At 47.1% G+C, this 25,420-nt stretch overlaps 1 protein-coding gene across 9 annotated transcripts in view; it reads left to right on the forward strand.

The window, feature by feature from the left end:
• The window catches only part of CPEB3 (cytoplasmic polyadenylation element binding protein 3), a 675,133-nt gene that overhangs the window by 275,036 nt on the left and 374,677 nt on the right, over positions 1–25,420 (forward strand). For all 9 annotated transcript variants that reach the window (XM_085606164.1, XM_085606161.1, XM_085606163.1 and 6 more), the window contains exon 4: positions 6,847–6,903. In XM_085606164.1, the coding sequence (XP_085462290.1) occupies positions 6,847–6,903 (57 nt within the window). The remainder of the gene's footprint in view (positions 1–6,846; positions 6,904–25,420) is intronic.

A 25,420-nucleotide genomic window follows, 5' to 3' on the forward strand; every position in this document is an offset into this window, starting at 1 on the left:
ACACAGATTTATGTGGATCAGGCCTACGATTTTCGACTCCCCGTCCGTCTGCCCCATACCAGAGACAGGCCGACGAGCATCCACCTAATCAGAAACTGGAATATGGTTGAAGGAACCAAGGTAGACCTTTTTTCTCCTTTTCAGCTTCTGATAGGACAATAGGGCATGTGATTGACAAGCCCTGAAGCTCCATTGCCTGGCATGCTGCACTGCGTGACACTAGTACAGACTGATATATATGTTCGAGGCATATGAGGTGCAGATCACACACTTTGCATCGATCGCCATCTGGTGTTGGGCACGGATGTTTGCACTTGTTTTTGTCCAGGAAAGTCTTTGGAAGTCACGTGGTAGGTGACTCCTCCTTTGGATCATAGTGCGCATGGGCATCGGCTCCCTCCTCAGATAGTTTTTTTCCGCCATCGTGCTCTGATGTGTTTCTCGCACAGTCCTTCACCCTTTCTACGGTATTGTCTCGATCGCGAACCCTACTCGTCGCGCATCTCTCCAAGTCAAAGTCTTCGATTCCGGTCGTCAGCGAAGGCCTTCGGGCCTACCTGGGTCTTAGCATCTGGCTCATGGAAAGGACGCCATTCAAGAAGTGTCCTGGATGTGGGTCGAAGTTTTCCCACACTGATCTGCATGAGGTGTGTAACCTCTGCTTGTCACCGGAGCACGAGGTCAGAGACTGTCCAGCTTGTGCCTCTTTCCGCTCCAAGAAGACCATTCGGGATTGGCGAGTTTGGAGGACCATGGCTCGCTTGTCGACAGCAATCCCCGACGACATCTTCCAAGAGGGCATCGAATCGATGTACCGGAGCGGGAGCGGATCGAAGAAGGCCTTATCAGTGCTTCCGAAGCCGATGACTCCATCGAAGAAATCACTCCGGGGCAGAGGGTCGTAAGTAACGACGTCGACCCCGACCCCCTCCATACAAAAAAGGCTTAGGTCACACCTTTGCCTTCGGGCCCAGGTGCACACTGACACAACGCTTCCCATGCGCCGCCCTCAGGCCCGGCAAAGAAGCCTACCAAGCCTTCAGGCGACTCGGGCTCAAGTCAGCCTGCTTCCGGTGTCAAAACTCCATCTTCGGCACCAAAAAAGAAACCGCCCTCCTCCTCCGTGTCGACCGCTACTTCCACCTCAAAGCCCTCGACATCAAAATGAAAACAACAAGCACGGCCACACGCCGACACTGAAAAAACACTCGGAGCCGACCAAGAAGCCATTCCCCAAGAGTTCGGACTCACACTCTTCGGAGGCGAAAAAATCATCGGGACCGAAAAAACATAGAGAGACTGCAAAACAACACGGGTCCAAACCCAAGGACACTGCGGAGCCGGTGCCGAAAAAGCCCTCGGAACCGAAACACTTGGCGCCGAAAAACCAACCTTTATCAGAAGAGTTTTTTTCGACCAGACCTTGCACAAAAAACTCTGGTTAAAGACCCTAAAACTGGCCAATTGACACTAAGTTCCAGGTAAAGACCACTGGACAAGCCTACACCTGCTCCTCCACCTAAGAAGAGGGACATTGCTACATCTCCTCTTAGAGTCCTTTCTCTACCTCCTACCTCCTCCTCCCCCTCGTTCTTCTACACCAACTCCTACACCAGTAGACGATGATGACACCTCTGATGACACTGAGGGGGTCCGGACCATCTGCCACTAGGGGATCCCAATCCACCTGATTCCCGATTCCCCTGACCCCTAGGATGACTATAATACACCTGATGTCCATACTCTTCCGCAAGATGACATCTACCCCTCTAGGCCTTCCCTACCAGAGGACACAATGGGCTTTAATCAGCTCGTACACCGAGCTGCCCAGTACTACGGTGTCGAACTACACACAGACCCCGTGGAGGAGGATTTCTTGTTGGACACTTTCGACAACACTCAAAGGTCCACATCTACTTTACCCATGCTCAAAGGAGTTATTAAGCATGCTCCAGATGTATTTAAAGATCCTGTTAGGGCTCGAGTCATCAACCCTCGCATAGAGAAAAAATACAAAGCTGCCCCTACAGACCCAGCTTACATTAAGGGCCATGTTCCATTAGACTCCATGGTGGCATCCAATGCCAGAAAGAGAGCTAACTCTCACACATCAGGTAACGCAGCCCCACCCGACAAAGAGTCTAAACTCTTGGATGTCTCCGGCAAGAGAACAGCCTCACAAGCAACTAACATATGGCGCGTCGCCAACACTCAGGCCCTGCTAGCCAGATACGATAGGGCACACTATGATGAGTTAGAGTCCCTATTGCAACACCTCCCAGACAAATACAAAAACAAAGCCAACGACCTCATACAGGAGGGTAAACTAATTAACAATACCTCCAACCGTTGCGTGCTCGATGTGGCAGATAACGCCTCCAGAGCTGTAAATACAAGAGTCCTTTTGCGTAGGCACGCTTGGCTACGCATTTCAGGCTTTAAGCCTGAGGTACAAATTTCAATACTGAACCAACCATTCGACCAAGAGCACCTCTTTGGCCCTAATGTAGACTCCTCCCTGGAGAAAATGAAAAAGGACACGGACACAGCCAAATCAATGGGAGCCTTGCAATTGCAAGCTCCCAGACGTTCTTTTCGTCGCTCCTCCTACAAAGGCAACTCTAAAGGCTACTCTTCAGACAACCCCTCCACCTCTTACAAGGCTCCCACCCAGTCCACCTTTACCAGAGGTTACCAGAGAGGAGGTTACAAAGGCAACAATAACAAGGGCAGAGGCAAGACTAACAACACCCGCTCTGCCTCCACCCCTACCCAATGACTTCCCTCTGCTTTCCCCGGACCATTCCACTCCTGTCGGGGGAAGACTACAACAGTTCCTTCCTGTCTGGACCAACATCACCACAGACAGGTGGGTGCGACAGATAGTTCAATCAGGTTATTGTCTCAAACTTACCTCTACCCCCCTAAATATACCACCCAAACAGCGTCCAATGTCACAAGAACATCTATCACTGCTAAAGCAAGAGGTAATCTCCCTCCTACAAAAAAATGCAATAGAACTGGTTCCCCTGTGCCAACAAAACATGGGAGTTTACTCCCTGTATTTTCTCATACCAAAGAAGGACGGCTCTCTGAGACCTATTTTAGACCTCAGACCCCTAAACCTATACATACACTCAAACCATTTCCACATGGTCACACTTCAGCAGGTCCTTCCCCTTCTTTCACAACGCGACTTCCTTGCTACCATAGATCTCATTGACGCCTACTTCCATATTCCCATTCACGCAGCTCACAGGAAGTATCTCAGGTTTGTAGTGAACGGGCAGCACTATCAATTCAAAGTACTCCCGTTCGGAGTCACAACAGCACCAAGGGTATTCACCAAGTGCCTAGCGGTAGTAGCAGGCCACTTAAGAAGACAGCACATTCATGTCTTCCCATATCTCGACGACTGGCTCATAAAAGCCAGCTCATACAACCAGTGTGTACACCTCACTCACGCCACAATCCAACTACTCAACGACCTGGGGTTCACAGTAAACCACACCAAGTCTCATCTTCAACCGCCTAGCCTATCCCACTCCAGCCAGGATAGCAAGCATGCAGGCTCTCCTCCCCAAATTTCATCCTGCACGCTCCCTTCCAGCTCGAGTATTCATGCAACTTATAGGGATGATGGCCTCTTGAATATTTATAGTGCCTCACGCAAGACTCCAGATGCGTCCGCTACAAGAGTGCTTAGCACGCCAATGGAACCAGGCTCAAGGTCAGCTAACAGATCTGGTGTTGGTAGACGGTCGCACTCATCGCTCTCTGCAGTGGTGGAACACCAAAAACCTTTCCAAAGGGCGACCGGTCCTAGATCCAGTTCCGCAAATTGTCATGACAGCGGATGCATCGCTCTCCGGCTGGGGAGCTCACCTATTACATCACACCATGCAGGGCAGATGGACACCTCAACAAAAGTTACTCCACATCAACCACCTGGAGTTACTAACCATATTCTTAGCCTTAAAAGCATTCCAAAAGCAAATATCAGGCAAAGCTGTCTTAGTCCACACAGACAACATGACAGCCATGTACTACATACAGAAACAAGGCTGGACACACTCTCTGCAGCTCTCTCAGCTAGCACAGAGCATATGGGCTATAACTCAGAATATATTTCTCCTAGCCCAACATGTCCCGGGAGTTCAAAACACCATAGCTGATCTGTTAAGTCATCAAACACAACAGATCCACGAGTGGGAACTTAATCCGCAAGTTCTTCAGCCATTTTTTCAAATGTGGAGGCAACCACAGATAGACCTCTTCGCCACCCACAAAAACGCCAAATGCCCAAGCTTCGCCGCCAGATATCCACACCTATTGTTCAAAGGCAATGCGATATGGATGAATTGGTCAGGCAGATTTGCGTACGCTTTTCCGCCTCTCCCACTCATTCCACTGGTGGTGTGCAAACTACAGCAACACTCGCTGACTCTCAATCTAGTTGCTCCAACTTGGGCCAGACAACCGTGGTACACCACATTACTGGAACTGTCCGTAGCTCCACATCACAAATTACACCTCTCACCACGCCTCTTAACCCAGAACCGTGGAGAGATCAGACACCCGGACCCAGCTCAGCTCAACCTTGCTATATGGCTCCTGAGGTCTTAGAGTTTGGTTACCTTGATCTTCCCCCTGACTGTATGAACGTCATTAGAGAAGCTAGACGTCCCACCACTAGAGCCTGCTATGCAGCTTAGTGGAAGAGATTTGTGATATATTGTCATAACCACACCATCAATCCCCTAGACGTGTCTATCCAACACATCATAGGGTACCTTCTGCCCCTCCAAAGGTGCAACTTAGCCTATACGTCTATTAGACTGCACCTTGCTGCCATAGCAGTATACCTACAAAATAGACAACAAATCACTTTTCAGGGTACCTGCCATCAAAGCCTTTATGGAAGGCCTTAAAAGGATAATTCCTCCCAGAGTTCCACCCTCACCTGTGTGGAATTTAAACATCGTTCTCACAAGACTAATGGACCCTCCTTTTGAACCTCTACATAAATGTGAGCTACAATTCTTAACATGGAAAGTAGCTTTCCTAGTAGATATTACTTCTCTTAGGAGAGTTAGTGAGCTACAAGCACTAACTATCCAGGAACCTTTTTTGAAAATCCATCATAATAAGGTTGTTCTATGAACAAATTCTAAATTCCTTCCAAAAGTCATTTCTCCCTTCCACCTCAATCAGTCTGTGAGGTTGCCCATATTTTTCTCGCAACCACAGACAGTCGCCGAAAGAGCTCTTCATACTTAAGATGTTAAAAGAGCATTGCTTTATTACATCGAGATAACACAACCTTTTCATAAGACCAAACAACTTTTTGTGTCTTTCTCACCACCACACAAAGGCAACCCCATATCAAAGTCTGGGATAGCTAGATGGATCGTTAAATGCATACAAATCTGCTACCTCAAAGCAAAATGTAATTTATCTGTTCCTCCAAAAGCCCACTCTACACGAAAGATGGGGGATTCTATGGCATTTTTAGGGAACATTCCCTTAGATGATATCTGCAGGGCAGCTACATGGTCTACACCGCACACATTCACAAAACACTATTGTGTAGATGTGCAAACAAAACAACAGGCTAGTGTGGGCCAGGCTGTTCTCAAAATACTATTTCAAGCTACTGCAGCAGATACCGGCGACGCTAAGTGTGTGATCTGCAGCTCATATGCCTCGAACGGCAAATGCTACTTACCAGTATGCATCTGTTTTTGGCATGTAGAGCTGCATATCCACACAGGCCCGCCCGCCTCCCCGGCTACCTTTATCTGTTCCAGTACCATCTTATTTAGATACAGCATACATGGGCATCTTTCTTACAAAGCTCCACCATTTCCCTGCCGGCGAAAAACAATCTGAGGATGGAGCCGATGCCCATGCGCACTATGATCCAAAGGAGGAGTCACCTACCTTGTGACTTCCAAAGACTTTCCAGGACAAAACCAAGTGCAAACATCCGGGCCCAACACCAGATGGCGATCTATGCTAAGTGTGTGGATCTACAGCTCTACTTGCCAGGAACAGATGCATACTGGTAATTAGCATTTGTCTTTTCATATTCTGTGTGAAGGCAGGCCGTAACAGCACCCTCCTGAAACATACAGGTTGTGGATCACACTTCTTGATGGCAAGGTAATATTACAGCTTTTACGTGTAAACATCTGATCCATTCTTGTAAAAGCTGTAACATGCCAAACAGTAGTAGAAGAGCGAGGCAATGGGTCGATGCCCTTTCGCCCCGTAGAGCCCGACGCAACTGATGAAATTGAATCAAGACTATGCAGCCATAGTATTTGGCACCCTTGATATCCGATAGTGCCAGATGAAGGCTTCTGAACAAAACTTTGAGTCCCGACACTTACCTTTTTACAAAATAAGCCTTTGGCAAGCTGTGGTCCGTGGAAATCCTGTCTTCCCCTTCCAATGTCCCCAGCCTGCAGAATCAAAAGGCTAAGCGGTCAAATAATGATGACCTACTCTTTACAAGAGGTTACTGCCTGTCCTTGGCAGCTGCTGACCGTTCAATGATGCGTGCCCACATAATCGGTCACAAAGCTTTGTGCCTACCCTTCTGAGTTGTAGGGGGAAGAATTGCCCCTTAGTCTCCACACTTCCCATGTGACTCACAAGAGATCACAATGAGTGCATCGGAATACATAATGGCAATTCTGAATTACATTTTTGTGCGTTGAGAATTGCTCAATCTGGTTAAGAAATTACTGCAACTGTTAAGCAGTGTGTTCTTACACTCATTTTAAATTTGAATCCAAACTCTGTAAATATTTTGCCTAATGAAACTCATTTATTTTATAGGGCGCATGGGAATTAATTTCCATCATCCTGGAACCGAAAACATAATGGCACTTAACAGTAAGTTTATTTCTGCTAAAATGTAACCACACCCATCTTCCTGTTACTCTAATTGCATGCAGTGCATCTGTTAAAAACTGTTTAGTTTCTGCTTTGTGTCTAGGTTGAAGGTTGGCCTGAACAGGCATCTGAATGGGAACTGCACAACCTCTGAAATTCTGTACTGCCTCTGGAGCCATTAATTTGTTGCATTTTAAAATGTTTGTACATGTGTATCCATTCCATGCCTTAGTCTTGACATGGAAACAAATGTTTTTGGGAAACCTGTGTGTTCAGCTTTAGGAAAAGTGCAAGGCATGTCATAATGATATTATTTGCCACTTGATTCTTTTATAACATGCTTACATCAAAATCCTCATTGTTTGGGCACATTTCTACCTCGTTCCGGATTGGAAACCATTTTAAAGCTCAGTTTCTCATTTAAGTTCAGTGAGGGATTTTTGCAGCTGTCTCCTGTCCCCCTCCTGAATAAACCCATTGCATGAGTGTCTGCTTACAATTATTTTCTTTGTATTGCTTGGGTGGCAGAATATTGCTTTCTCTCTCAAGAAGTAAACCATTCTAGTTTCTTATTTCGTCCTTGTTGGAAATTTGCCCTTTCTGGATTATTTTGCCTTTTTGTTGAATCCTATTTTTGCTGACTATATAACTCTGTGCACTTTACCCTGACTAACCAGCGGTAAAGTGCTTGTGCTCCTCCTTTTAACTTACTAACATTGGTATACACCTTACTGGTTTATTTAATTTGCTTGGAAGTCCCTTGTATATGGTACCAAGTGTACCCAAGGTTTTTAAATTAAATACTGCCAGTGGACTGCAGCACTCATTGTGCCGTCCACTGCTGGTGCACTGTAAAGCATGTCTCCAGGGCTTTACTTTGTAGCCTGGCTGTGCTCTTTCCGACAGGCTAAAACCTTCTTTTTATATATATATATATATTAATAAGTCACCCCTAAGTAGGCCTTATTGTCCATAAGGCAGAGTGCATAGTACTTAAAAGGAGGACATATAGCAGTTTAATGTTTCACTATAGCAGGGTGGCTGTTCCGTAGGAAAACATTAGGATACAATATTGAGTGTAATCAATGTTATCTCCTCCTATGAAACGGCTACAAATTTAATTTGTGGATGTATTGAATATAAATTACAAGTTCATTCACTGGTGCTGTCCGTATGTAATACATATTTTAGAAAGGGAACTTTTTGAAAGTTACGTTTGTCCTTCCTGGAGTCCCTGTAATCTAAATCTGCATTTTAATCTTCCACTTCTGCCAGGCAGTAATTCGAATTTGAATAGGTGTGAATGAGGTGTGAACTTGCTCCCAGGAGCAAACAATAGGCTGACCGGGTGGGGCTGTGAGGATTCTGTTTGATATTAAAGTGTCAAAATCTGCTGGAATGTCACATTCCTGCTTGACATATATGCTAGGGTTTTCCTATGACCTTTAGGACGCACTTCAAAGAGGCCTCCCCTGGTACAGGTTACAGGTAAATGCTAGTTGACACTTGGTCATGGCCCTTAGTTTGTCCCCCCTTCCCTGAGCCTGGCAGGCCACCATCACAGTGGGCCTCGTTTCGACATTATAGTTTCAAAGCCTATTTGACAGGTCTGCTGGGTTTACATATACCACTCAATGCACACTTTAAGCGAAAAAGATAGGGTATCAAACAATTTGTATGAATACCCTGTCCGTTTGCTGAAAACTCAGCCCTTTTCTACCAGACATCTGCCTCTGACGTTGTTGTGGGTACAGGACCTGCCTCAAACTGGATTTTAGTGTTAAGTGTGGGAGACCACTAGGGTTACCATAGTTCACTCCCCACACACATCCCCAGCCCTCAAAGTCCAAGCCTAGTGTGGCCAAAGACTTCGGCCACCTTGAACATGCCTGTAGTAGATAGGGTTAGCCTTGGTTACGGCATCCCCAGGTGTCGTTTTGACCTACTAGCTTGTGCCAGGCATAAATGAGGCATCTCCAGGCTCAGGCACCCACTTCGGAACACTTTCTGGATCTGTGGAAGAACAGAAGAGGACTGGACCTGCTGTGTAAGACTTGAGAAGAGCCCTTATGACTGGACCTGTTCTTTTTCTTGTACCCAGGACAAAGTAGTGACTGCAGGGGCCAATAGGCTGACCTCATATTTATGCTACCGAAACACAATAGGCTGTCCTTCTCCTCCAACTGACCACTGGCAACTGGACCTGGACTGGACTCTCCAGTTGGCCTCTGCCTGTCACCCTGTGAATCTCCAAGTGCCTCTCTTGAGGTCCTGGGTGCTTTAGAAGTCTACTCCTGTGGTGGATTGGGACTTGAAGCTATAAAGTCAGAAGGTAAAATCTACGACCAGGGTGAACCTGGTTAGTTTATCCAACCCATGCTCTTATACAGACCGAATGTTTAGGTCTTGTTCGAACACAACCATTGACCATCATTGACACTTTGTGCTTTTTGGCGTTATTTCTATTTAAAACTTAAAAATAAATCCATATCTTTAGTTTCCCTTATTGGATTTTGATTTCATTTTGCTAATTAAATTTTACTTGCTAGAATGGAGGTGGAGGGATGGCTGCGCAAGGTCTCTAGAGGTATGCTGCCGATCTCTTAAAGCTAGGAGGGACAAGGAGTGGCTGAAGGCAGATGAAGGTTTTGAAGGCTGGCTGAGGGTCTTTTCAGGGCTTGCTGGGATGTTGAAAGACCACCTGAGGTGACAGCTGGTAAGCAATCAGCCAGCGCAGAGCTTGTCTCAGATCGCTGTCTACAGGTGATTATGAGCATTCCGGTGTCCCAAAACCACTCTAGGGGCAGACTGAGTCTGCCTAAGGAGCAGCTGTGGGTGTCTAAAGGTTGGACGAGGGCCTATAAGGGGCAACTAGTTGTCAGACGGTGAGATGACGGTCTCGGATTGTCATTTGGAGATGTCTGAGGGTCTGTGAGGCATCGTGATGGTCTTTGATGCTCTTCTGGAAGTGTCTGTGGGCAAACTGTGGCTCTCTTAAGGGCCAGGAGGAAGGGGACAAGGTAATTTTAGGGCAGTTTGCAGGTCTCTTGGAGCCTTCTGTGAGTTTCAGGTAGACTAATAGTTTGAGTTTGTCAGTTTTTCATTGTCAGATTACATGTTTTTGTTGTCTGTTGGTTGTCTTATCTGATACTCAATTTGATATGGCTCATACTTGCCACCACACCCAATTTACGATGGAAACGGCAATTTTGTTTCCGTTTAAAATGTTCCCACTACTAATGCAGTGCAGTAGGTTAATTAAATTCCTTTGTTTAGTTTCTAAATCGATGTTGGGCATTCAGATACTACAGCATGTGTATGACGGCCTTCATGTGGTTAAGATCTGACCTGGTTTGAGTGAAGTCCTACATCTTATAGTCTATTTATATAAAAAAAAAATTTTAAAGTACACATGCACAAAATAACTGTTTATGGGGCACAATACTACGTGGTTTTAAGTGGCAACATGCCAGTTGTGACACCTTCAGCCATTCCTGACTTTATGTAATAGAACATACTTACCTGATTCAGGGAATTGCCAGTCTGATTATATTTTGGTGCCGAGTGTTAGTAGTGGTATACAATGTTCCCTCCAATTATTTTCCTCTGTGTGCGGCAGAGTAAGGTCTCTGTGCACTGCAGCAAAGGCTATGTGTGCCAAGAACCTGACCGCGCGTGTAGACCAGGGCTTTGAGTGAGATGAAAAACCTCGGTGATCTTTCAAAGGGGCGTAACCGATGCAATTAAGGGTTTGGCTTAAAAGTAATTAAGCTAAAAATATGTGCATCGCATAGTGTGCCACCCGGCTGATATTTTGCTGCTTCTGTCATTGCATCCATATATACAATACAAGTAACATTACACCTACAAGAAGCCAAGACTATTGGCTTTGTCAATAGTTGTTTTTTTGCATCTAGTTGTCTATAATATTGAAAATGCTTAAACTCTTGTGGTTGAGGTTGTGGCTTAATGCTCGAGCTGTCGATTTAGTAGATGGGTTTTGAGTCTTGGTCAGCTTAACATCCTGTGATTCTGGGCAAATCAATTAATCTCCCCATGCATACAAAAAAAATATTATATTAAATCGTGTCAAGCGATCCAATACTTTTGGGTTGAGTTCGCACTATATAAAAACTTGCTGCATTTCTTTTCTAAATGCGGGGGAGAAACCATAACAGATGGAGAAAGAATGAGGAAAATAGAGGGAAAAAGAAAGGGAGGGCAGAAAGGAAGAATTAAATATAGGAAATATGAACAGAAGGAAGAAACCGCGACAAAAAGGAGAGGTCAATAAAAGGATGGATACAAAGGTGAAAGGTTTCAGAGATGGAAGAGTAAATTAAATTTGCATGGGTGGGTGCACGTAAGAAAGGATTGAAGGATGAATGTTCGGATAGATGGATGGAAACCTGAATGGAAGGGTGAAAGGATGGGTGATTGATAAAAGGTGGGTGAAATGATGGATGGATGGATGGGTCGGTGGATGGATGGGTGGATGGATAGAATGGTGAAGGATGGATGGATGGATTAGATGAAAAGACAGACGGATGGGAGCATGAATAGACAGGTGAAATGGACGCTGGATGAAAGGCATTTTGTCATTTCAAGCAATCCTTTGTGGTGCTGATTACATCGAAATGTATTTTTTATTGCAACCACAACATGGCAGTATCTATGAATAAAATCAGCTGTGAACAATTAAATTAAATGAGAGCCAAGCGCCTGGTTATCTGGTATAAATCCACTAGAAAACAACTAGAGGGAAATTTCACAAAATGTTAGGGTAGTTTCTAAGCAAGTCAGTAGGAGTGGAACAACCGAAGCGCCACAAGTTGGGGCACTAGCCGCTAGACTGCCCCCGCAAACAATGATGTACTTGTTGAATATTTGTATAAAGGGAGTTGCACTGAAAGGCTGCTATGTGAAGCTTCGTAACAACATAAAAATTAAGAATTGCAGCTGTGGCCATCCGTGCAGGTAAACTTGGAGGGAGCCTATTAAGATTACACCTTCCAACTGCAAGCATGCACTTTAAGGACGGTTGGGCCACTTTTGCACTTAAGCCAGATGAATATTAATGTTTACACAAAGGGTGCTGCAGAAAAGGACTGCCATTGAGGCTCCTTAATTACATAGAAAATGAAGAATGGCAGCTGAGGCTATCCATGCTGGAAAACTTGGACCGGCTTAATAAGATTACACCTTCGAACCGAAAATGCACTTAATGGACGGTTTGAGTAATTTATTTGCACATATGTTAGATTGACCTGAAGTGGCTTACTAGAATTGTACTTCTGAAGTGAAAATATGTACTTTACGGATAGTTTGCTAATTTTGCATGTGTGCCAGGTGGTCATATATTGTAATGTAAATAATCATGGCAGGCACTTGGGTTTGGAACCTTGCATTTTTTTAGTGTTTTGCTATTTTGCATATAAGACATCTCCACCAATAATAATGCCCATTTTTTGGAACCTTTCTACTGTGGAAATGGTGTTAGACTAACAGACTTTTATAATGTGGCTTTAATGTTGCACAGGTTTTAATTAACCATGCTAATAAATAAACTTGAAGCTTGGAAAAAAAAGAAAAGAATGGCTTATCGCTATCTTTTGCCTTGTCTTTGCTGCGTGTCTTTTCTCAATAGAGAGAGGCTGCGGGCTGATTGTGGGCATTTGTGAAAGAATTCCTGTTAATCACAGTGTCCGTTATGCGCTGCAATTAACAGGAATACTTTCACAAATGCCCACAATCAGCCCGCAGCCTCTCTCTATTCAGAAAAGACATGCATCAAGTCCAAAAGCACGACATGTGCTTTACACGTTGTGCTTTCGGACTTGCTGCATTTCTAATGGATCCCGGCTGGGGCTGATTGTGGGCCTTTGTGAAAGGATTCCTGTTAATGGCAGCACCGTCATGCGCTGCAATTAACATAAATATTTTCACAATGGCCCACAATCAGCACCCAGCTGCGCTGTATTTAGAAAAGAAATGCAGCAAGTCCGAAAGCTTTTGGACTTGATGCATGTCTTTTCTCAATAGAGAGAGGCTGAGAGCTGATTGTGGGCATTTGTGAAAGGATTCCTGTTAATTGCAGCGCATGACGGGCACTGTGATTAACAGGAATACTTTCACAAAGGCCTCAGGCAACCGGGAAATTGCGTTTTTCTCCACTCGCTTTTTAAAAGCGGGCGGCGGCGCGAACATGTGCGCGCTCGGTACCTTAAAGGTGCGCGGGTGCGCAGGAGCGCACCTTACAGGGAACACTGGTGGTATATATGTGTCAGTTCTTTTATTCTATGATTTTTAGGATACTCTTTTAAGATAATATATAAAGGTATACCTTAGAGCAATTTACCAGTGTTCTTTTTATTTTTTTTAAAACAATTTTTATTTTCAAGAACAGTGCATTGGTATACATCAGTCATCATTCCCACAATTACACCTTTCACATATGTTATCAGCAGCTGTAATTCACTTACATTTGAACAAAAACATGAGAGATACACGGCCTCTGGCCAAAGACCAACTAGCATTGGGGTACATCGCTGATAGAGAACAGTTAATCTTGACACAACAGATAATATAGGTCTAGGAGTCCTGTATTGGCTAGCTAGGAGGTGGTGGGGACACCATCTCAGTTGTCAACTGGTCCAACAGTTTATCTTTCGCGCCTCAGTTCAATCGTAGGGGAGATACAGATATCCCCCTGTACTTTTTCCATCGTCCCCACTTATGGTCCATTTCCTGGGGCATCCCCGACCCTTAAACACAATGTTTTCTGCGATCATTGCACTGTCCATATCTTTCGCCCAGTCACTCATTAGCGGGACCCCATCCACCCCCCACTTCTGTGCGATGTTCTGCTTTGTGATCATGAAGCTCATCGAGACCCAAGCCTGTTCGGCCCGGGAGAGGTCTGTGGCCTCCCTGATGTTGAGAATGCAGAGTTGGGGAGATAACTCTATGGGCGTATCACATGTTCTCACCAGTTGTCGGGTGACCCTGTCCCAATAGTGCTGAATCTGCGGACAGTCCCATAATATGTGGAAAAAGGTACCTGTCTGGTTACAGTGCTTGAGGCAAAGCGGGTCAGGGCGCCTACCCAGTCGAAATAGGAGTTTGGCATCGAAGTAGACTTTATGAAGAATTTTCAACTGGATAAGCCATAACCGCATGGGAATGGCAACCTCCCTGGGGGAGGCTAAAGCATCACGCCAGTCATCGTCCTCAACCGCACCCAAGTCCGCCTCCCATCTCTCCCTAAGTTTGTGCATCGGATCCATGCGATTATTAACAAGCTTCTTATATGTAAGGGAGATTTGGGGGGTTTTTTCTTGTTTTTTTTTGTATTTTATAGACAGCACTTATGTTTTTAATAGCACTTTCTAGGTTTATGGATGGTGTTTAAAATATCTTGAATTGGAAAAAAAAGTTACTATAACCTAATAAATTCGGTGCCTCCCTGTTGAGCAATCAGAAGAGACCGATTAGCAGCACACAAGAGCATCAAATATATTTGAACGAAAGGTAAAGGGAAGGGGTAACAACAATTCTTTATTTCAACGCCATGACCATTGCTCTTTGTACGCATTCATTTATCCACAGCAATAATATATCTGAAAGATTCCCCAAGGAGCCGTTTAATAACCTAGATGGGAGATCTCTATTTGCTTCGAGAGGCTGAACTTTTTGCTTCTAATTGCAGCACATTCTCATTAAATATTTCAGTTGAACTTTAGCTCCCATGCTGAGTGGTATGTTTGAATTCTAGTAGCCCGAAGTGATTAAATATTCACAACCCTACCTATATTTATACAAATCTATAGTGCGTATACATGCGCCTTTTTATCATTACTTTTTATCATACTCTTCTTGATATGCCTGCCCGGAAGACAGGTTTTCCAGCAGTACCTTTATTTTAGTCGATGGAGTCCTTTAGTTACTGTTAAACTTCCCTGAGTGAGTACATTTGGATTCTTCCAAATCAGACTGTCCATGCACTTTACTTTCTAAGAGCTCCGCCTATCTATCTCCCCATGAAGAAGCACTAGTTTTCCTGCCACATGGAGTCTATCCAAGGTCGTTGTTTTTACCATTTTAATTTGCAGCTGTGCCAGCGATGTCTTGCCCCATGAGGAGTCTCTTAACATTTTCCTAAGTACTATTTGTTATTTTTGAATCCAAGTTCATGAGGGTTTTGCAATTTGGGACATTCTGCTTAGAACCTAGGTTTAAATATTGAAAGATTTTGCATGATTGTCATCTTTGTTTCTATCTATTAATACCCTTGTTGCTTACAGCTGATGTGCAGCTGTCAAAATCATTTTACTTTTAGGTACAGCAGCCCCTTTAGTACGCAATGTATTGTAGTTTTAGAGGAGAGCCCAAGTAGACCATTCTAACAAATTACCAATTTTTTTGCCAGCGCTGACGTGGGAAAAGTGTCCATTGTGCAGTGCTTAATTTGAGCTGTTGGTTTCCGGTGCTCGGCCCCGGCACTTAATTGGCAGCACCGTCACTTATGACAGTCTGCCACATGGTGGGCTGTTTGTCTGAATTAGAGTACAGCAGCAGTTGTTTACTAACTCAATATATGTTAAAAATGGCTATTACCTGCCACCCATGCTAATCGTATAGCTTTGGGGGCCTGGAATAGTCTGAATTGTCACACTCGGAGGAGTGTGATGGTTAGTAGCTGGTTTGGTACTGTCATTGGCAGCGCTGGCAGGTGCAATTGGTGGTGTAGGCTGCCATGACCTTCTGAGGGCCCAGGCACTTAATTCTTTTACAAATTAAGCATGCCATTGTGACATTGCAAACACTGAAGGTAGCACTGAGAAATGAAGTTAACTCATAGCAGAGTCCATACCTTAGGTTATATAGCGTATTTTGAGCAAGCTCAGCAGGGGCTCATTTTCGACTGTCCATAGGAATCTATTTCTTTTTTTAAATGTAATCTCTTTATTGCATTTAAACGAGAACAAAGGGAGCAACAGATGCAAGGGATACACCAGTAAATCAGTACATTACAATTTTAAGGCAATTCGATGACAGTAGATTAAAAAAAAAAAAGGGGAATGACTGTGGATTCAAGATGCGACAGGGTTACATATCAAGCTAGTTATTGGCAACATAGATGACACTTAAAGAATATATACACCGCCTGAGTTCAATCAAGGTTTACTTGGCCAAAAAAAAAAGAAAACCTCTGCAGGTAACAGAGCAGCTGCAACACACTCCCCAGGCCGCACTTACAGCTTTGTACCAGGGGCGAATCCCAGTGCTCAATGTTTAACACACCAGAAGCGGAAGCAAGGCAAAAGATATACAGTTATGTACCGTTCGACATGTCCCCAGCCCCATTCGTTTTGGTGGCTCTATACGTATTGTACAGTGTCCAGAAGTTCTTTACGGGGGGGAAAGGAGGTCACTGAAATATTCCGTTTGAGTGGAGCAATATACCATGTCAGCAACCCAGTGGGACAGCACAGGCAGAGGGCCCCTTAACCAGTAGATGCCCACTCTCCGTTTTGCCATGAGTAACCCCATGTCAACCAACCTGCGCAGCCCCTTAGGTAAGGGTTTCGCGAAGCCCAGAAGCGCTAGGGCCGGATCCGGTTGTAGCATTCGCCCAGTTATAGCTGTCAGTTCCACTAACATCTGTCTCCAAAATTCAGCCACCCCAGGGCAGAGCCAAGCCAGATGAGCCAAATCGGCTACTGGCTCGCTACCTCGCTTGCAGCGCGAGTTCTCATGAAGCCCGTATCTACATAATCGTTCAGGAGTATAATAGACCCTGTTTAAAAATTTGAAATGAATTAGACGGTGTCTGCCATTAAAGGAAACTCGTTTAATGTTGTGGCAGCAATATAACCACAAGTCATCATCTATGTCCGTGGCTAGATCTAGTTGCCAGGCAAGGCGAGCTTTGGTGTAGTGGTTTGCTCTGTACGACATAGCTTGCTTATAAATCTTAGAGACCATACCCATCGTGGCTTGCGTCTTTATGATAAGGGAGAGAGCAGTTACCTCCGGTGGTTCCGCCAGATCAGCGCCCAGCAGCTGCAGCAACGCATGTCGTGTCCTATGATATTGAAACTTAGTTAGGAGTGGGGGAGCATCAACTCCTTCAACAACAGAGTCCCAGTCTTTCATAGTGCCATCTACGAACAAATCGCCTATAGTATTAACCCCGATGGAATTGAGCGCCCGGACCACACCCCCATCCCTGCACGGCGATAACTAGTGGCACCAGTTGAGTGGCGCCAAAGGTGAGTACAGTAGAACCCCTGCCTGCAACTTCAGCAGATGATGCCAGGCATGGTTAGTCATGTTAATCGAATCAAGAATACCAGTCCTGCGATCCGTCGGCGAGAAAAGCAGCATGGGAAGCGGTTTCGGGGCTGCCACCTCCCGTTCAATTCTCAGGTGAGGAATATCGGGTGAGCCATGTATCCAGAGCTGAGCGTGGGCGCATTTTAAGGCTCTGTAATACAGCTCTAAATCCGGCGCTCCCAAACCACCCATGTGGTAAGGTAGAGTAAGAATTTGCCATTTGACTCTCGGCTGGTTGCCCGCCCAAGCTAACTTGACCATCAGCGCAGTAAGGGTCTTCAAGAATATACTAGGAAGGACCATCGGAATGTTCATAAAAAGAAACCGGAATCGAGGGAGAACAACCATTTTCATTATAGAAATCCTGCCTAGCAGCGTCAAGGGTAACCATATCCAACGATCTATATTGTCTTCCAGCTTGCTCACCATAACTCCGTAGTTATCCGTAAAGATCACCTCCGAATCGGAGTGCACCTGTATCCCAAAGTACTGCACTGAGTCCGTCGTCCATTGGCGTGGGTAATCCAGGTCAAATTGTGATGTGGTCGGCGAGAGGGGGAATACGATGGACTTAGTCCAATTGACCTGGAGGCCCGAGACACCACCATAAAGCACCACCTCGCGTAATACAGAGGAGAGATACCTTTCGGGCTCACGCACATAGAGAAGCGTGTCATCGGCATAGGCCGAAACTGAGATTATATCCTGGTATGCGAATACCCTTATGTCCATGATACTCCCGCAATGCACACGCCAGAGGCTCCGCGACAAGGGCGTAAAGAATCTGCAAGAGCAGACAGCCCTGCATCGTGCCCCGCGAAATAGTTATCGGTTCCGTTACCAAGTCTCCTATTTTAATACGTGCCAAAGGCGAGCTATAGAGCACTCCCAGCAGCTGCCGAAAGACCGGTCCTAAACCCATACATGTGAGCACCTGTCGCATGAAGAACCAATCGACAGAATCGAACGCCTTCTCCATATCTAGGAATACCGCGACCGCACGCGACTCCGGAATAGTGTGTTGCAACGCCCCAAACACCGTACGTAGATTGTAAGTAATATTGCGGCCCGGAACAAACCCCGCTTGCTCCGGCGCTACCAGGATAGGGACCAGGGGAACCAGTCGGTTAGCCAGGATCTTAGCGAAGAGCTTGGTGTCGACGTTGAGGAGGGAAAGGGGATGATATGACCAACATTCTTCAGGGGGCTTACCCGGTTTCAAAATGGCAACTATTATCGCCTCTCTCATAAAGGGCGGCATTGAGCCAGATACGCATATATCATCGAATAGGTCCGCCAGGTGTGGCAGTAAGATGTCCAGGAACGCCCTATTGAAAGCCACCGTTAGACCATCCACTCCAGGGGCACTACAGGCTCTCATAGAAGATAACGCAAGAAGTATTTCCTCCCTCTCTATTGGCCGCATCAAAAACTCACGATGAGTGTCAGTCAGCCACGGCAGCTTATTATGAGACAAGTAGTCCAAGATTTCAGCTTCGGAGCCCGCGTCACGGGAGGAATACAATGTCGAATAAAATTGTCTAAACCTTTCTGCTATGGCCTGTCCTGCTGTTCAGAACGGCAACTCCAGAGTGATCCCTACGGGACCTCAACAAGTGAGCAAGTACCCTGCCTGGTCTTTTGCCCTCACCATAGACGCGTGCCGTAGCGTATTTACCAAGGTGCTTAATTTCAGCATCAGCTGTTTCCTGAAACTCTGCCAGTTGAGCCTTGAATTCAGTCAACACACCTTCATCAGCACCGTGCTGCAGCCATGTCTCAAGCACTGACAGCGCGGCCTCCAAGTCAGTTAAACTTTTACGCAATGCCTTGAATTCCCGAATGTTTAGATATCGTGACCCCACGAACATAGACTTTAAACACTTCCCACACTACTTGGAAGCTCTCTACTGAGCCCACATTTTTATCGAAATATGTTTCAATTGCGTCAGCCAGCTCCGCCCTGAATACCATGTCGTGGAGTGAATAGGGGGGAAACCACGTGTATGGAGGGATGGTCCTAGTGGGGGTATCCAAGACGACCAGAATCGGGGAGTGGTCCAAAAGCGTGCGCGCAAGCACCTCAGAGGTTCGTACCTGCTTGTACAGCGGTCTGGAGGCTAGCCAATAGTCAATACGTGTGTGTAAGTCTTGGAGAGACGAGTAGTGTGTGAATCCCCCTTTATCAGCAAACCGCTGTCTCCAAACATCGCGCAAGTCTGCACGCACCATGGAAGTGGCGAGAGTACGAGCCAAAGCAGTAACTCGCCTAGGCGGACCCCCTGAACAGTCTAAATCCGGGTTGAGTACTTAATTGAAGTCCCCACCCCATAGCTGTTACCTATCCCGAGATCCTGTACACGACTGAACAGGTTTGTGTAGAAGTTGGGGTTATCATACTTGGGCCCATACACATTAATTACCACTAGATCCAACCCCCTACCCCTCAGCTGGATACCACAAATCTGCCGTCTACGTCTGTATGTAGGGGCTGCAGTGTGAGAGATGACCTAGGGCGCACCCATGTAATGACTCCCCTGGAGTGTGTAGTGAAGCCAGCAGCATGTGTATTCCCCTGTAAACCTCTGCTACGGAGTAGCGAGCTGGAAAGAGTTAAGTGGGTTTCCTGCAGAAAAGTGAGATCAATATCATGTCTTCAGGTATGCCAAAACTTTCCGTAGTTTCCTGTGGTCATTAAGACCGCGAACATTCCACGTGAGTGCACGCAGTGTTCCCTGTGTATCTACCCTGGAGGGCGCGCTATCTGCAGCGGAAGACCCTGCCGCATCAGTCCTATCAATTCCAGCCATAAGGTACCAACATGTGCATCATGTCCATGCAATGGTCATAGTGTCTATTAAGTGTTGCGCATCATCAAGCGTCCTTTAACCCAACCCCCCCCACCCACCCCAGGCCAACCCCAACCCAGCCTAGGCGATGAACTGACCAACTGCCCTCTTGCGTAGCTACACAGGATAACAACCAATATAGAAGTACCAATGGAACACAAGCAGGACCCAAACCCCCCACCCTCCCAGAACAAACCCTCCATAGTGTAAGACACACGTGGGCAGAGGTGGCACGCTCCCCAAACATAGACTGTGAGAAACCACAGCTGGTTCCCGCCCCTCATACCACCCATCAAGTGAAACGAATCCAGAGGCAAAAATATACAATAGAACCCCTTCCCCCCCACCAATCCCCGGAGCACATTAGAAGACTCATCATGACTGTCCAGTAACATAATCAGGCAAGAGTAGCTCACCCGCATTACAGCCTGGTACGCTACAGCACCAAATATTGAAAGGATGCACAAATAACACTTCAGTAGGTCCATCCCAAAAACCTTATCATCCCCCGCTCCCAACCACAACAGCAACCATCTTATCTGTCTGGAGCGGAGACGCCACATCAGGCCTACACCTCAGAAGCCCCTCCCGTCGCCTCATCCAGCAGAGGCCGGGGCGAACCGTGGCGGTGATCCTTCACCCAGTCTTTCATGGTTCTCTGAAGGGCCTTTGGGTCTGTGAAAATATGTGACTGACCCTGTGTGAGAAGTTGGCCTGATAAATGATGTCACTAATTCTAGTGTACACCTTGTAACAGTCCAAACAACCCTTATGGTGATTGGTTGTAAAGTCAACCTTATAGACCAGCTATCCTAGTGGTAGCATGGACAAGAGCAGTCTTAGGCTAAACTCTGTATGGCATGTGAAGCCAGCTGTTATACCATATGTAATCCCTTGAATACCAAATGAAAGGACACCACAACAGATATATATAAAAATAGAATGTATTTATTCTAGTCAAACCCTCAGCACTCTTTATGAGATTCGAGGTAAGTACAACACAGTCTTATTTAAGCATACATTAAGTCACACAGGTAAGTAATACAGTTAGGCCCTAGGGGCCACGCAAACCATATACTAAGTAAGTGGTATAAGAACCACTGTCACGAACACAGGATAGGCCTAGGCCTAGGGAATCGCTGGGGCTACACTATACTACCAAAGGTTAGGAAGTGGGAGGCCCACGGGATTCAGGTGCAGAGTGGAAACACTCACGCGTAATGCGTAAAAGTCGATAGAAATAGTAGTTATTAGAAATTAACAGTTTTAGGACACTTCTGGAATAGCTAGGAGTTCGAGACTTGGAAACTAGACCCTAGGATAGTCAATACCCTTGTGAGCACCAGAGTACTCAAGTTACCTAGCCCACGGGCTGCGGGTGCATAGGTGTGAACTTGCGTCGGGTTTCGTCGTTGACTCCTATGGATGCCTGAAGGAAAGTTGCTGACAGGCAGTCAGTGGAGAGTGTCCGGTGGATCCCAAGGATGGAATCAAGAAGGAAGGATACCTGCAAGCAGAAGGGACAGAGTCTAGGTCACCAGCCAGGAGCCGGGAAGGAACCAGGAAGGAACCAGGCGATGTCGTGCAGATGCAGGTGAAGAGGTGAAGCTTGTCGCAGCAGCCACGGGTACCAGGAGGCGTCGAGGACGACCAGGACCAGGAGGCGAGCTGTCCCACGAAGGCTCTTGCTGTCGGCGGCGTCGATGTCGAGTTAGGACCCAACAAGCCTTGGCAAGCGGAACCCACGCAGAATGGAGGACTTGCTTCGGGTGCAGACCAGGAAGGTCTGGGGTGCTTCTCTTTCACAGAGGAGCGAGTGCCAGTCTGGAGGAGCCGGACCAGCAAGGTGAAATCAGAGGTTCGTCGTCGCAGAGGTTACTAGCCAACGGGCCAGCAACCGGACAACACATCGAGCAACTCAGGTGCAGAAGGGCCCCACGCAGAACACGTGAAGTGTGGGGAGCTGATCATCTTTGCAGATGGTGCTCGGGATGGGGGCTTCTCAATTCCCCAAGCACAGCCTCGAGGAAGCCTCAGAAGTTGCGCTAGTCAGTTACTAGCCACTTTTTCCAAGTCGCCGGTCCCACGTCCCTCGTCACCTCCACGGGTCTCAGCTTCGCTGTAGAGGTGGATCTGGTTCAGAGGTGTCTGGAAGTCTCGGCGCTGGTCAGTCTCTGCAGTCGTCCCTCGTAGGATCAGTCACAAAGCAAGCAGCGGTCGCTGGATGGTGCCTGGTTGCCCAGGGTGGTCACTCCTTGGTCACAAGGGAGATTCTTCAGTCTTCTTCCTGAGGTCGAATGTCGAAGGTCCAGAGTTTCTGTTCAAGTTGCAGATTCAGGATAATCTAATTCTGCAGGGCTCAGCTACCTACTGATATACTGGGCTAGTGGGCTGGGCTACCTTCCTGGTCCCTCCTATGGGTGGGACCAGGAAGGGGAGTGGTTACACCCCCTTTCCTTTGTCCAGTTTCGCGCCAGAGCTGGGGCTGGAGTGCCCCAGCGCCGGTTTGAACTGGACTATGTATGGGCCACCTTGTGTGCCCCAGGCATGTCTCATTCCTTTCAGCCCTCCCTGCCCCAATACACTAAAGTCTGTCTGGGGAGGTGCTAGCATCTCCCCAAGCAGGAAACCTATTGTCCAGGCCTCCCTGGCTGGGAGGGCTCCCAGCTGCAGGAGGTCAGACTTGTGTCTGTGGCAGCAGCATCCATTTTGTGATGCTGAGGCTTTGGTCAGAGTTAAACAGCAAAGTAGGATTTTAACATGTCTCTCCCTCTAGAAGGGGGGGATAATATCCTCATCACCAGAAATGGTATGTGGGTATTATTCCAAAGTGTTAGACACCTTACACAACATGTTTTGATAAAGCCAAACCATAGTTACCATAACCGTTTAAGATTATAAGGTACCTTAAGAGTATATGGTAAACTATATCATAGAAAAGCTATAAGGACATGGTTCCGAAAGCTGCAGACAGGCTCAGCTCATGCTAGAGCACCATCTCACATGTTACCAAGCACTCTGCCTCCAGGATTGTTAAGGCCTGCCATAGGAGTGGCTGATAGGTACACATGTGTCTATTTTAAGGGTAGGTATAGGTATACTATATCTAAGCAAGGGGTGATTACACGACCTTGCCCCAGCTGAGTGATCAGCCAGTTGTGTCTGATTGGAAGGCCAGGCCAGGGGTGGCATAATACATGCTGCAGCCCCTGGGAGGCCTAGGGTACACCTATGCCCTGGGTACCTAGGGTACACTGTACAGGGTCCAATAAGGTGATCCTTACCAATTGGGTATGTACCTAGGGTACATGGAGTCCATTTTAAAGAGAGAGCAGACAACCTGAGACCCTGAATGGCAGGATCTCAGGCCAACTAAGTCGAAAAACCAGCTAGACACTAGGCAAAAAGTTGGGGGTAAACATAGTCAGATATCCACCTACCTACACCCTGGCAATTAATCCGGAGTCTGGTGGGGTAAAGCATTGCGTAGTCAATATTTTGTACCCGTAGCTGCTTCTTCAAGGGGGCTAATTGTCGACGTGCTTCTTGGACCTTAAAAGTGAAGTCTGGGTATAACGATATAGTGGAGCCTTCAAATTGCAGTGGCTGTTTGTCCCTAGCCGCTCGAAGAGCAGAGTGTCTGTCGGGATAGTTGAGGAGCTTCGCGATGATGGGTCTCGGGGGTGCCCCAGGGACCGGACGCAGGCCCAATGAGCGGTGCGCATGCTCGACAACGAACATTGATGAAAAAATCTCCTGGTCGAGAAGCGAGACTAGCAGCTTTTCGATAAACTGTTCCATGTTTCTAGTATGGGTAGACTCCGGAAGGCCCGTGATCCAAAGATTGCTCCGCCTCGAGCGCCCCTCCAAGTCCTCCATCGTATCTTGGAGAACCTGAAGTACTTTCCCAAGCTGCTTGTGGCCAACAGAGTGGCCTGCGCTACTTCGACCTCTGTGGTGCGGCGCTCTACCATATCTAATCGCTGGGCATGTTTATCCAATCGTTCGGACATCTTGTCCATGCGATAGGAGAGTGAATCAGTCTTAAAGCCAAGCACTGAGAGGCTACCCTGCAGGCCCTTCTCCATCGCCGCCAGTATAGTGCGGATGTCGCCCGCTGACTCCTCCTGGGGTAGGTCCTGCGCTGTTTCGTCCTCCTCCACAACCGCCTCGCGGCCCTTGGGTCTCTTCTGGTCAAAAGTGAGTCTCGGGTGTGTTCTGTCAACTTTACCCATGCTTGGCGTCTCCCTGCGCTCCTGAGGAAAGCAAGAATATCTCTGCGCAATACAGGGTCAGTGTGGGAGGACAGCGCACCCCCCACAGCAGTCTACCAGAGGAGGAGATGAGGCGCCACACTAGTTCTGAGCCGTCCGTGCACCAGGAGGAGAGGGAGTCAAGTAGGGCAGCAGGTGTGGGCAACAGACCACCAACTAGGCAGACACCATTCGGACTCTCAGCAGGCCGCAGATCAGCAATATAATCCCATGCTCTATTCTCTCAGCGCTCACCACAACCCAAGGCAGAAGCACGTCACACGGGCCGGACTACTCACTGGCTCAGCAGCAATGGCGGTGTGGAGAAATCAAAGGCAGGCAGGCACCTCTAACGTGGTGCATGGAAAGAACCTCCCCAGTGAGCAGCAGAGGAGTCCAACTGCAGGCAGGACTTCAGGGGCAATGTAGCAGGTCTCGTCTGGCGAGGGGAGGGCTCGAATTCCGTGCCAGCTGCAGGGCGCCGCAGCGTGTCGCAGCAGCACAAGCTGCAGAGCGGTCTCGGCTGACACTCGAGCCCAGGGATTCGGGCCCAGTTTCCAGCTCCTTTGCAGACCAGAGCGCGCTCCGCTGTCCGCCGTCCCACAGGGACGGGTGAGGCAGCAATCTACACTCCAGCAGCTCCGGTCACCAAATCTGGTGGAGCTGGGACTTCTAGCCGCCTCGGGAAGCCAATAAATGCAGGATAGTGTGGCGGTATCTGGGAGCTGCGCGCTCAAGCGGCCATCCCGGTAGCGAGCAAGCTCCGCCCCCCCAGAAATCTATTTCTACTTCCTAATCTGGCTGCTAAGATAGTTTAGTGTGCTATTGTGATTCGGTGTGTGTATTGTGAGCCCAATGAATGGTCACAAGATTCGGCAGAAAAGGGCGAATTGATCACCTGCTTGTGATGTTCAGAGCAAGGCCCTTATTACCGCCCTTATTGCCACTTTGTCCCCTTCCTCGATTTAGTCCTTACTGTTATTAAGATGTGTCTGCCTCCAACAGTTAAACTCACACATGTACTAGGCATAAAAAGGCCCATCTCCCTCAGGACATATAGTTCAGTGTCCTCTATAG

This window comes from Triturus cristatus, chromosome 1_2 (genome assembly GCF_964204655.1).
Source record: "Triturus cristatus chromosome 1_2, aTriCri1.1, whole genome shotgun sequence".
NCBI classification, from domain to species: domain Eukaryota; kingdom Metazoa; phylum Chordata; class Amphibia; order Caudata; family Salamandridae; genus Triturus; species Triturus cristatus.